This window comes from Thermobia domestica, chromosome 16, assembly GCF_964235325.1.
Source record: "Thermobia domestica chromosome 16, izTheDome1.hap1.1, whole genome shotgun sequence".
Lineage (NCBI taxonomy): Eukaryota > Metazoa > Arthropoda > Insecta > Zygentoma > Lepismatidae > Thermobia > Thermobia domestica.
The window spans coordinates 160,158,751-160,172,544 of NC_137469.1; the positions used below are offsets into that span (position 1 = coordinate 160,158,751).

The following is a 13,794-nucleotide window of genomic DNA, read 5'->3' on the forward strand; positions in this document are numbered from 1 at the left end:
AAGTCAGTTGGGGTCAATGGTGGTAGGAAGGGGTAACATTATGACGTGTTTAAGCTTGTCGTCCGCCATTTTGGAATCAACTTGTTTATTTTGAATGTCAATATGGTCGTGTGACATATTGAACAGCATCCTCGTTCGAAGGGAAACCCAACGGTAAGGTTGTTTTTCCAAATCCTGCAACGGTTTTGAAGTTGTGGATAGATTTAGGATATGTTATGTGCGAAAAAAATTGCTGTCCGAAGTTTCAAATTGAAGGATTAACTAGAAAACAAGCTTTGTAACATCTCACATTACGTATACTTTAATAATCAGGAAGGCAGAGAGCTAACACATAAAACAATAACAATCACATGACGTGTCCAGCATGCCCACCGTTCTGTTCTGTGCATATCCTTAACCGTGAGATACAGTGCTTGTGCACTCTACGAAGCATAATTGGTTATATTTGTTCACAAGCGGTAATGATTCTCCTTTTCAGGTAGCCTATGTCATTAATTTTACACTGGTAGACTTAGCTTTAAAGAGCCCCCCAAAGATAGAAATCCAACGGAGTTAGGTCGGAAGATCTTGCTGGCCTCTCAACTGATCCATGCTGACCTATCCAGCAACCGAGAAAATGTCCATTGAGCTGTCGATTACATTACGGCCATAACGTGGCGGTGCTCCATCTTGTCTCCAATATTGATGAAATCACCCTTCTTCGTTCAATAAAAGTGTCATAATAGTGTTTTCAAGCATATCTCCATATTGTGCAGCATCCAAGGTCTCATCAATGAAAACAGGTCCAATAAATTTTTCGCCCCATATTACACACCACACTATTGCACCTTGCATCTTTGATGAATCTACCTAATTAAGATTTGTATTAGCCTAGCACCGAACATTTTGCTCAGTACCGAGAAATTCTATGGTAAAGTTTTCTGTTTTCAAAATCGGCAACGGTTTTGAAGTTGTGAATGGATTTAGGATAGATTGTGTTATCATTTAGACTTAAATTTTGTTATGAGTGGAACAGTATAGATGGGAATCGATTGTCTCTACTTTTTTCTTGTGAGTAGTACAGGATGCTAACTCGAGAGTAAAGAATCGAAATTATTCTATTGGCTGGAGGACGCAGTTCAGCAATAATAACAGCTGTTTTCAAAGAGCGAGCCGGTGACGACACGAAAACTAATCCGCAAATTCAGGGCAACGGGAAATGTCGATGATTTACCACGAAATGCAACTGATCTAGATACATCAGCAACTGTGTTGAGCATATTGGTGAAAAGTCCTACGAAGAATGTGCAACGTCTATCAAGTGAACATTATGTTAGTGTGAAAAGTGTTCAAAGAATATTAAAAAGGGAAAAGTGACACCGTGACTATCTTTAGAAGAGTGACACCGTGATAAATCTATACTTGCAAAAGTATCGACAACTGAAGTCCACAATTGAGGTTATCTATAGTCCACAAATAAGTCTCCATGTACTTACTTAGTTTATGCTCATTTGCAATGAGGTTTTTGTTAGGCCAACAATAAATTACACAGCCACACACACATAAAATAAAAGTTCCGTGCACCGAACCTAAGGGAATGGATTTGATATATTTTGTTACACCGAATCCAAATTTCGAAACCCCAGGGCAATTAACCGTTCTAATCCCTTTTTATGAGCAAAAACACTTTAGCAATTATGGATAGGGAAAATACACGTAATACAACTAGGCAAAAATAAATAAATAAATAAAATAAATTCTGATCAGCGGTCCCCAGGGTATATGTCCGATGTATTTTGTTACACAAAATCCAAATTTCGAAGCCGTAGGACAATTTATCATGTGAATGTTGCTTTATGAACGAAAAACCTGTGTCCTCTCTATCCAAATTTTTCGCCCATAGCAAAAAATATTGACACAATGAATCTTCCTGGGGTTTCAATAACAAAACACAGCCAATCCATAGCCTGCGATCCGGTGCACAGAACTTAAATTTTATTGTGTGTGTGGGTGTGTTATCTGTGAGTAAAAAGATAACACCTGTGTACTAGTCACGCAAAGCTGCTGTTACAAATCTACTTGTACCCATATGGTTGTTCATTTCCGACTATGCAAAAATTATAAAATTTCCTTACACAGTTGATTAGTACTCATATACCGTAAATCACATAATACTGAATCTACGAAGCTCTTGGTCGCAAGCTGTTGCTGGGCAAGCTTCCTTCTTCGTTTAATCATCATCTGATCCTTTTATATTCCTCGTGCCGAAGCTTTCCCTGCAGCCGATTTGATTCAGCATTGCAATCAATTTTAGCTACCTTTGTTGATCGTCAGCTATTTGAATACATACCATCAAGTATGAGGTTCATTCCGCACTGATGATCGTGGTCGTCAGCTGAAAACTTTCGAAAATGAGAGTTGCATGCTAGTCATATTTAGCTCTATATTAGTCCTTACTTTTGTACTAAGTCCAGGATCAAGTATTTATTCGTGCATAAACCTCTCCCTGTGCGGCTTCCTTGTGGCTTCACACGAACGACAAAGTGTATACAGATTTCTATGGCAGTATCAGTAATAACTGAAACTCTGCCTATTACTATTAATGTGAGGGCGCCTGATTAGTCTGGAGCCAAAATTGGAAATGCGATTGGAAAAATTCCATCATTTTAAATTGGAAACCACTTATTTCCAACAGCTTTTCTCTCTTTCTATTTTTGCTATCTCTACTCACAACGGAGTTGGCCGATGGTCCCAGACTTGAGTTGATTTTAAATTTAACGTCTCTTTAAGCAGCGAGGCTATATGAGACAGGACCTACTGATTAATGTGGAACCCAAATTACATGAACTTTCTCGGGGAATTGAACCCGAGTCTCCCACGGCACGTACGCTGACCGCTTAGCCACGAAGTTCATCCCGGACTTACTATATATATATATATATATATATATATATATATATATATTTCATTTCACCAAGGGAAATTAGAACTGGAAAATCCCATTCAATACACTAATGGTGCACAAAATTCGACGTGGGAACATCGTACTTCGTTTTCAATTAAAGCCATTTTATTAATATTACCCGTTGATAACTTTCGCTGAAAGCTTTGAGAGCATGAATTAGTAATGAGTTTGCTTTTGAAACGTAACGACTACAGTAGAAATACCGAACTCAGAAGTTGTTTGGCTAGCAATTTGTCCTACGCTTTAAGCAACGTTGGTCAAGGTTTTGCTGTTACTTATTATTCAACCTTCCACATTTTAGGAAAGCATATATATATCTTTATCTGATTGTAAATTGCTTCTTTTACAAGCACTATTTCACCAACTTTACCACAAGAAATTCAACATAGTATAACTTGACACCTTAAGTATAGATTTTTATTTTTATTGTGAATTTTAAACATTCATTATTCAACTTACACGCACTGATGGGAATCTCAGCACAGACTAATGTTACACGAAGAACTACCTAAAGTGAAATACAGCAATGTTGCTATTCTTAATAAAAATAATTATTGGACTAATTAAAACCTTATATTTTTCTCACATCCTGTTCTTCTATTAAGAAAATTACTATTGAATTATGAGGTGTCGCTTTCCCTTATTGTTCTGGCAAAACCAGATTGGACATGACTTCTACTAAGGTCACATCTAGTACAGCAGATATTTCCCAATAACTTCTTTCGTGGTTGAAAATGTAAAAGAAAAATTGGGAAGCTGGAATGAATTCATTGTCAATTAGAATATGAATCAGAAACAGTAACTTAACGTGGCTAGTTAGCACAACAGAAAAGAAAATATTTACGAACATATTAATAAAAGTAATTTATTCACTGTCATGTATTTTCAAATGGGCTTTTAGGTGACTTCCTGTCGAATATGCTTTAGGACAGTATTTACAATGATAAGGTTTTTCACCAGTATGTGATCTAATGTGAACTTTGAGATCACTCAAGGTAGAACATCTTTTATGGCAATGGTCACATTCGAAAGGTTTTACCAAATTGTGTGATCTTGACATATGAATATTCAAGTGACTTACACTAACAAAGACCCTGCCGCATTCTTGACAAAAAGTTGTTTTCCCATCAGTATGAGTAAGAAGGTGTCTTTGAAGAGAAACGTTTGTTTTAAAATTAACACTACAAAGATGACAATTAAATGGTTTATCTCCTGCGTGTAACTTTAAATGATTTTTCAGTGCATAAGTTGAAGGAAGTTCTTTATCACAAAATTTACAATGAAATAATTTCCCTACACTGTGCACATGCATGTGTAAATCAAGACGAGCTTCATTCGGAAATGATTTACAACAGATTTTACATGAGAATGAATTTTCATTTGAATGTGTTTTCAAGTGTAACTTTAGGGTACACAACGACTCACAAATTTCGGAACAAATGCCACACTTGAATGTCTTTTTTTCTTTCGTAATACCTCTATGGATATTTAAGTTACTTATCCTTGAAAATAACTTATTGCAGTCAGGACACTGAAATCGCTTCTCTCCAGTATGTGATCTCATATGTTGTTTTAACTTAGACTCCCACAAAAAACCCTTATAACAGAGTTCACATTTGTAAGGCTTTTCACTAGTATACCATAACATGTGTAACCTGAGATTACTTGCACACGCAAAACTCTTATCGCAGTGATCACATTGATACGGTTTGGAGCCAGTGTGTGTTGTTTCATGCCTTTTCAATTTCCACATAGACGAGAAACATTTTCCACATTCCGAACATGGATAAAGTTGCTCTCCGGAGTGCAATCTCATATGCACTTTTAAGTCAAAGGGTCTAGAATAAGACTTACCGCATTCCCTACATTCATATCCTTTCTGAGTTCTGTGCTGACTTAGATGATCTTTTAGTTCACTTGAATCTAAAAACAACATTCCACAATATTTACACTCCTTTCTTTTGCAATGGAAATTCCTATGTCTCTTCAGGGAATTTGCTGCTAAATACTTCTTGCCACAAGCTGAACATGAGTATAAGCGTTTACCGGAATGCAGATTACGATGTTCTTTCAAGTTTCGCTTTGTTGCAAATGACTTTGAGCATTCAGAACATGTAAAACGTTTTTGACCCAAAGACTTAGATGGGGAATTTTCTCCACAATGCGAAATTTCATTATCTGTATTTTCGCCATCAGCATCACCAAATGCTGTTTCCAAGATGCAGCTGAGAAAGGACAAAATAATCATTTAATTTCAGAAAGCCAATAATTCATAATACGTAAATGTCTGTTTCCATCTAGCTGCAGTAACATATCTATCTAGGAATGACCTATGTTTCTGCTTATCGCTAATAAATTTTCTCCAGAAAGTTGATTCTAAATGCCCAAACTTTCCTATATATGAAAATGGCAATACATACACAGAACAATACTGCAGTTACATAATGGTAATTAAACGATTTTCAAATGCAGAATTATTACTCTTCTTACAGATTTATTCTTAATATGCTTTTGTTAAAATGATATTAATATTAGAACACCGGACACAAAATTAAACACCCTTATTACAACTAACGTTAGTCTGTTTCTACCATTACATATTGGGTTTTGCTTGTGACACATAATTTGTAGTTCGCAAAGACATGCACTCGCTCAATCCCTCCTGTTAACTAACAAAGTGGAAGATGGTACTATGATGCTGTGGGGTCCCTTTCTGAAAAACTTAATATATTTTTATTACATATAGGATTAAAGTTACGATAATTTTGTGAATCAAGAGAAGTTTAAAAAACAAGATATTTCAAATTTTAACAACTTGGCGCAGTAAATCATGATCTTTTATATTTAGGAGTTCTTTCAAGCATGTCATAATACCTATATTAAACGTAAAAATCGACATTTACAAAACTATTATGCATTGATTAAATTCGATATTTGAATAAGTATTCTCTTTCTAAGTGGACATAGAGTTCACGTCAACTGGTAGATGTCACCACATGGATTTTCCCTTTCTCACCTTTATTTTCGGCAAAGGGAAACAAACAAGAGGTCCACTCCAGTAGTTGGGACAGGTGGGTGGAGACTTCTGTTGAAAGAAAAATGGCAGCTTCGTTCTTGGAAACATGCAAAATTCTCAAATATCCTAGTTTGCACTGCAGACAAACCTCCAGACACAAAGCTCAGAATCTGCCCAGACACTTGGGAGGCACGTATATAGCGTTGTGGATCTTGATTTCTAATTTTTTTCCTATTTCACATGTAAACGGCATAGGATGTTACAATATTCGTAAGGAATGTCGTGACGTGGGAGACCCGAGTTCGATTCCCGGCAGGAGCTCATGTGGTTCGGATTCCACGTTAATCAGTAGATTCATGTCTCATATAACCTCGTTGCTGAAAGGGACGCTAAACTAAAAATCAAATCAAATCAATTGATAAAACAAAGCATTCACATTCTTTACATTATTTTACAAATTTCCTTCTAATAGGAATGTAATTAGTACATATTATAGAGGCAACAAAGCGTCAATTATTTTCATGTATTTGTGTCGGAGAGAGTAAGGCAACCGATTTTGCCTAATACCTTATAATGGCTTTAGTACAGCCTTAATACCGGCTTTCTAGACCGAATTCCGCTACCTCTTATTCCACGTATGCTGGGTCAACACCGAAATTTTGAGTATCCTTGTTGGAATCGAATCCTGATCATCCTTCCTGATCATCATCGATATTCTGTCATTATTGTCAGGTCACTTGCTGAAACTGAGAAGTTTCCGTGCTCCACGATCTTTCACTAACCTCTTCGTTTTCACGCACGATTTATCTGTTTTCATATCGTCCATTAATTATAGTCTCCTTCGCCCCCTTCTCTTTCTCCTGCCACAATACCCTCTAGTACCTCCCTCATGATACAGTTCCTTCTTTTCCAATGTTCCAACCAGTTTTTCTTTCTTAGTAATATCTAAAATTGTTTTTTTCCCTTAACATTTCCAACACTCTTCCATTCGTCTTCCGCTCGATCCAGCTAATTCGCTCAATTCTTCACACCTCAATTTCGAAACCATCCAGTCGTTTCTCATGATCTTTGCGTAATATCCATGCTTTCTGACCCATACAGTATAGTACTCCACACGAAGCACTTCATAAGTATTTTTCTCAATTCTTTTTTCAAGGTACAACAAAATAGTATTTTCGTCATCCTAAAGGCTTCATTCCTATTCTTGCTTTTATTTCACGTCATTAATAATAATATAATGCAGGTATCGAAAATTCCTTGCCTCCCCTGCTCCACTTTCTTCCCTCCTACTTCTATATTTGACACCGATCCCTTCGTTCCAATCGCCATGGCTTTTGTTTTTAACATTTACTTTGATCTCATATTGTTCACAGTCCTTTCGCAAGTCTTCTAATATTTTATTGATTTCCCTTCAGATTCTGGAACAGGCGCCATTTCATCTACAAACTGTATAGACCTAACCATTCTACCTGCTACTGAAATGCTGTCTTCGTTACATAGGCCTTTTTTCACTATATCTTCTAGATAGATATTAACCCCTTTCTGCATGATTTTTCTTTTAGCGAAAAAAAATAATCAGTATTGGAAATCCTCATATGGGAACTTGAAAAATGAATTAAAACTTGAATTTTAGATTTTTCACTTAAATCCGACGAGAAATAAGTAAGTGCCATATATGACACAACTCACAAAGAACATGCTAGATGCCACCAATATCTCTTATTCATACACGTCAATCTTACAGAGCAGACAAAACAGTCATTTGGTGACTTTGATAAATCACAAAAAAGCTAGCGAAAAAAGGGTATGTACCATATATAGCACGGCATGCGGTAAGGGGTTAAATAATGTAGGCGAGAGGCAGGATCCCTGTCGAACTCCCCTTCCATTTGCACTCTCCTCTGACATTTCCTCCCTATTCTAACACTTACTTGTTGGTTTAATAAATAGCACATACACCTCTTTCCCTTTTTCTATAAATGTTTCACCGATCGCCCTTAATAATCCAATTGCATCTCTTGTGGCCTTACATCTCCTGATCCGAAATGGTTCCTCCTCAACTTTTTTTATTCGATCTTCCATGTAATCTTCTGTTCAGAATTCGAAGCAAAATTCTTGCTGCACAAGATATGAGATAGTATTTCCCACATCACTTTGAGTTCGATTTCTTATCTATCGGTATTATGATCGTCTTCAGGAAGCCTTCGGCCACTCTCCTGTTTCATATAGTTCACTGCAGACTTCGAATAATTCTTTCTTGCCGTTGCTGTACCGTATACTTAATGAATTCGATCGGTATATTATCTATTCCGGTCGCCTTTTCATTCGTAATCTCGAATATAGCTTTTTCAAACTCATTCCGAAGAATACTGAACCCTTTATCTTCCTCGCCTAATTCATTACTTACTTCAACATCTATGGCACACGATCTATTCCTACTCTCATACAAGTTCTCAACTTTCTGAAACATTCAACAATATTATTTACTTGCGTGTCTTTTACGTCAAGCATTGAAATGCGTAAGTAGCATTTGAAAAAATACACTGGTATTATGGAAAGTGTGTTGCACTTTGTATAAATATATATAATAACTAATTTAAAACGTATTCTGAAAACTAAACTAATGTATTATTGTAGTAATAAAATACAAAACTATAGTATTGACATTCCTGTAGGCAAGGAGAGAATGCTTCATAAAGGCTGAACTGGGAATCGAATCCGGGATCTTTCTATTACAAGACAGAAGTATATGATATTGTATTCTGCCACACTGATACAGTACACCTTATGAGCCTTCGAAACGCCCTTCCGTTGGAAATAAAATTAGTAGTAGAGAAGAAATGAGAAGACGGATGCCCCAAGAAACACTTTTCCACTGAGTTGCTTACCTTTCTGATAAACGTATCTCCAAATCAGTAGGAAAAACATCACAGACATTACCCCACTCCATTCCTACTCAGGCCACCACACCATCCTTTCGCTGAGAGTGTGAACGAATAACAGTAAATAATTTTGGTTTTCTTATTTCCTTGCAAAGCAGATGGTTGAGAAAAAAGTAAAAGTTCACAACCATCTTGTGGCGAAGAAAGAAATTAGTTGCATATGAAAAATCCAAGAAGCTTATAGACACGAACAACTTCACCCATGGCCAAGTCTAACCCCTATTGTAGACACATGCCCTCTTGTAAAGTGAGGGAGGGGGAGGGGTTAGAAACGGATGACAAGAAAGATTCTTTTCTTTCTCTTGCAAAACATAAGTGAAAGAGTCAACATTCAGAGCCATCTATTGACGGAAAAATCCAAGGATTGAAATGTTTTCTCCGGTAGAGAGAATCTTAACTAGAACGAGTGTATCAATCGGTTATATCGAAAATCTTGTCAATGTGGATCGCAGGGCATTTTTTAAGCTACTTTTTTGTATCCAAAAGGATACCCGGGCCCAGCAGTTGGATACCCAGGCCCAGCCATTTGGATACCCAGTGCACTTTATAAATCTTTAAATTACTGGAAAAGTACTTGAACAATAAATTACTTGAATTATGTAAATTTAAAATTAATTCAATATACTTTAGTTTTGTGACTACATGTTTTAGCATGTATTCTGTGGATAGGTATAAAATTGGAGAGCTTCATTCTTGAAATTTCAGCTATTCCTCTTTCCTTCGTTTCGCGTACCCATTTGTCTACCTCTAGATGGTATAACTTTCATTCTACTCTAATACAGAGAAAGTTAATGGACTGACTAAAAAGGTAGAAAGGTTGAAGCCGAATTATCACATCAGTACGATCCAAATGACGTTTGGATTATACACCTTTTGTATAGTCTCTGAGAGAAAATAGCAGAAGAAAACAACTTGCTATTTCGATATTTAATTTTTATGTAATTGAATTTTTACTTATTCTTAGCTTACAATTCTCTTTTGGTTCATTACAATTGAGACTCATTATTTCTGATAAAATATTGAGAATAGAACATTTACAACACTTTTGGGGAACACTTTGCGTTGCGACGATAGCCACTTAGATCAAAATCGGCAATTTGTAGAGCAAGAAGGAGCTGCTGATTCAGTGCCGACGCCGATGGCTTTTTAGTGAAAATCTCTCATGCCAAATGATTAATGTAGCTACGTGAAGTCAAATCCAGGATTGTCGTCTGTCATCTATAAGGTAGGCCCACTATTTACAACATATTTGAGGGTAAGCTAACCTGCATATTGAAGAGGAGGTTATTGTCAAGTATTGAAGAGGAGGAATAAAATAGAGCGACAGAATTAGTTAGACTTGCCATGTTTCTTTTGCTTTGCTTCTTGTATGTTTTCTGCAGACAATTGAATATCGGGTTTCCTAGCATCTATTTCCGTTTTATTGAGAAGAGGCGATCACAGACGATTTTTCCTTTAAAGTCAGATTGTTTTTTTATTCTTTACCATAACGTGGTTGTTTCTCATATCACCAAGGGCACCGATCCTGGGGCCCCTGTTGTATTTATGAATATACAATATTAGGCATAATTTGAATGCAATTTGTCTTAAAATATCCTTATATATATATATATATATATATATATATATATATATATATATATATATATATACCTTCTGCATCTGAATGCCCCCTCCCCAAATGTACAGAGAAATCGGCGCCCTTGACCATCACACCAATCTACTATGCACTATATTGTTGATATTCATTTGATGCGACGCATATTAGGTTATAAACTTTGATAAAGCAATTTTGATTTTTTTCTTAGGTTGGGTCATATTGAGTGAATACATAATTTTGAAGTTGTTATTTTAGAAGCCTGTTGAGGCTAACTTTCAGCTATTCCTGAGCTACGCTCTTGTATTTGTAATTTGGTTCGCTTTCCAGAAATTCCCAATTCTCATTATCGCCCAATTCCAGCCTTCTCGAAGATTGTTGTCTTTAACCCAGGAATGCAAATAAGAAACAAAATTTTACTCACTCAAGAAAAAAGCTACTAGCCCACATCCCACAATAGAAATAATATGCTTACCTTCGGTATTATATTAAATACTCGCCCGCACCGATGAACCCTCGCCCCGGGCGAGTGGTTATTTGCATCCCTGCTTTAACCTAATCTGTTTTATCTTGGCCTGACATTTCCTGTCAATCAAACATTTCATGTGTGTTATGGGCAATATCGATAACTAATATTTGTTCACGGAATTTTTCTGACTCAATTAATAGATGGCACAAACTTGTTAAAAAGTAAGGGATTGTCCATTAAATACAAAGCGCTATTTTTAACATTTTTTAAAAATCGAATTTGTTGCACAGTTACCTTCAGTGGTGGATTTACACCGGGCAGAAGGCCTGAGCTTCTCCAAAATTTTAGGATTTCTATAGAAAACGAATCAAATGTTCCTCATAACCTTCAAGCCCCTCCCCATAAAATTTAAAATTTCTAAACGCAAAGTATTCCTAAAGAGGAGCCCCTACTAAAATATTTTTCTAAATTTGTGGCTAGTTACCTCTGTGCCCATCCCCCTGTTTTCCCTTATACTCAGATATTAAATCTCTAATACTCAGATTATAGTCACTGTCCATTTTCACGTTTTTTCTTCAGCGCGAGTTTTCTTAAATATTGCCAGAACTTTTTCCTTTTCTTTGGTAATTTTACGATCAGTAAGATGCTACAAAAAGATTGAACGTTTGTGACAGTTAAATTGTTAAAAAGAATCTCTTATGACACAAAGCGTAACAAATTGTAAACCTTTCTCATGCTCTGTAGCGTTACATAATTAATAGACTGTCCTAATGGCCGAAATCTCCAATACACCGCGAGCATTCTATTTTCATAGGAAAAGCAGGGTTACATACAATGTTCCTGTATTGATGCGATGTGTTAAATCGGAAATGAAACGGTTAGCAGAAGTCTGACAAATGCGTCATTTTGTATGTCATTATTTCAAAAGTGTACATACAAAAAGGCACTTTAAAAACTCTGCCATGTGTGTCAAGGGCCCTTTTGTGCCTGGATACCCAGTAGCGATTTCTTAAAAAATGCACTGGTGGATCGAAGTAAAGATAAGAGAATAAGAATAAAAAACAGAGTATATAATACAAGATTTCTTGCAATTCTATCCATCAAGATTCTGTAACTCACTAGAGGAAAAATAAACACTTCTGAACAGAGTAAATACACTTATTGGTTAAAAACTAAGCTACAGTATAACGGTTTGAACTACTTAACGTTGTCTTCATCAGACACTATCTCAACTGAGTTAGTGGCTGATGAAGACAACGCTATTGAAACCATTACACACTGTAGTTTAGTTTTTAACAAATAATGTATTTACTCTGGTCAGAAGATTTCTTGCTATATGAAACTGGAACATCCGATGTGTCTACAAGGAAAGCTCCAATACGAGTGTTCGTGCAAACAAAGTCAAATTGTAGATGTAGAAATATCACAAATCCAGAAGGACTGCCAACGAGTTTCGCGTCTAATGAAATAAAATCTTTATCAAACCCGAGAAAGTTCCAGCAGTTCAAGGATACAGCTATATCCGAACAAATTTCCGGAAGAATATATAGAAGGAAACCTCATGCAATTAATATTTGGTGCCATGTATCATGAAAGAGACCACGTACGAATCTTCAATGAACTTAAGGGTAAAGATACCCGAGTGGAGAGACCTAGTCGAATTGCTAACAGTCTATATTCGAACTATGCTTTGCAACAAGTAACGGAAACCCACTAGATGAAATGTCCAGGTACAGCTGGAAGAGGCACTATGTGAGATATTTCCGTACCATGGCCTGAGTTCATTCATGCAAGTGAAAGTGACTGAATATAAAGAAGCTCGTGTATCTGCACATTTTTAGTGACTACACGTTATCATTTATCTTACATCTTAATGATTACTATGTAGTGAACTCTATCTTCTATAATTATGGCAACTACTGTATTTTCAAAACAAAGCGATTGCACAATTACAAGTATTTTAATGGACCTGGGCTGGCATGGCAAGTCTCCAGATGGAACAACGGCTTAAATGCATGAATAAGAATCCTCGTATTTATGCAATGTTTAAAGTACAGCAATCACATCGATCCAACGAACGGATTCAAATCGATGTGGCACATTTCGTTTAGTAACTTTAAACAGAACCCACGCAGTTATTCATGCTAGAGACGATGATACCCGTTATTATGAAAGTCTTGGGGCAATATTTAGCTATCTTTACTTTTATCAAGTATAAAGTTCCCTTAATATTAGTAAGTTTATAGAAAAGTAAATGGGACCCAATCACATTTTTCAAAGCTGACATGCAGTATAGTAGAATTCAACGACTATACTTTCTATCAACTATAACCTCCATACAAATTCTTTGTACAAAATTATAGCGTATAATTTGTAGTAGGTGTCTATCAAACACTTAATTTTTAAATTTTTAAGAATCAAGACCATAGATCAACAAAACAGAACAGAACAAGAAAATGCTTAACTTCAAGTGAAAACGTATTTAATTTTCACAGTTGTTGAGAGTATGTTATCCTGACCTCGTGGCTAAGAATTAGCAGTATGTTAGTATATACGTTTTTAGCGAGTAGGCTCGGGTCTGATTCCCGTCGGGAGGTCATGTGGTTTGCATTTCATGTTAATCAGCAGTCTACGTCTCATATAGGCTCGCTGTTGAAAGGGACAATAAGCTCAAAATCAAAAATTATTGCTGACTTTATCTACAACACTTTTTTTTTCTAAAATTTTAAATCAATTTTTCATTAGTGGTCATCATCGAAGTTAAATAGTATGCCAACAGTATTAGAGAAAATAAAGACGATACACACACACACAATACTATCGCTT

At 36.1% G+C, this 13,794-nt stretch overlaps 1 protein-coding gene across 2 annotated transcripts in view; it reads right to left on the reverse strand.

The window, feature by feature from the left end:
* Positions 1 to 3,793: 3,793 nt before the first annotated feature.
* Positions 3,794 to 13,794, reverse strand: part of LOC145673490 (uncharacterized) — an 81,474-nt gene continuing 71,473 nt past the window's right edge. For both annotated transcript variants that reach the window (XM_081743240.1, XM_081743241.1), the window contains exon 5: positions 3,794 to 5,169. In XM_081743240.1, coding sequence (XP_081599366.1) covers positions 3,810 to 5,169 — 1,360 coding nt within the window. In that variant the 3' untranslated portion in view covers positions 3,794 to 3,809. The remainder of the gene's footprint in view (positions 5,170 to 13,794) is intronic.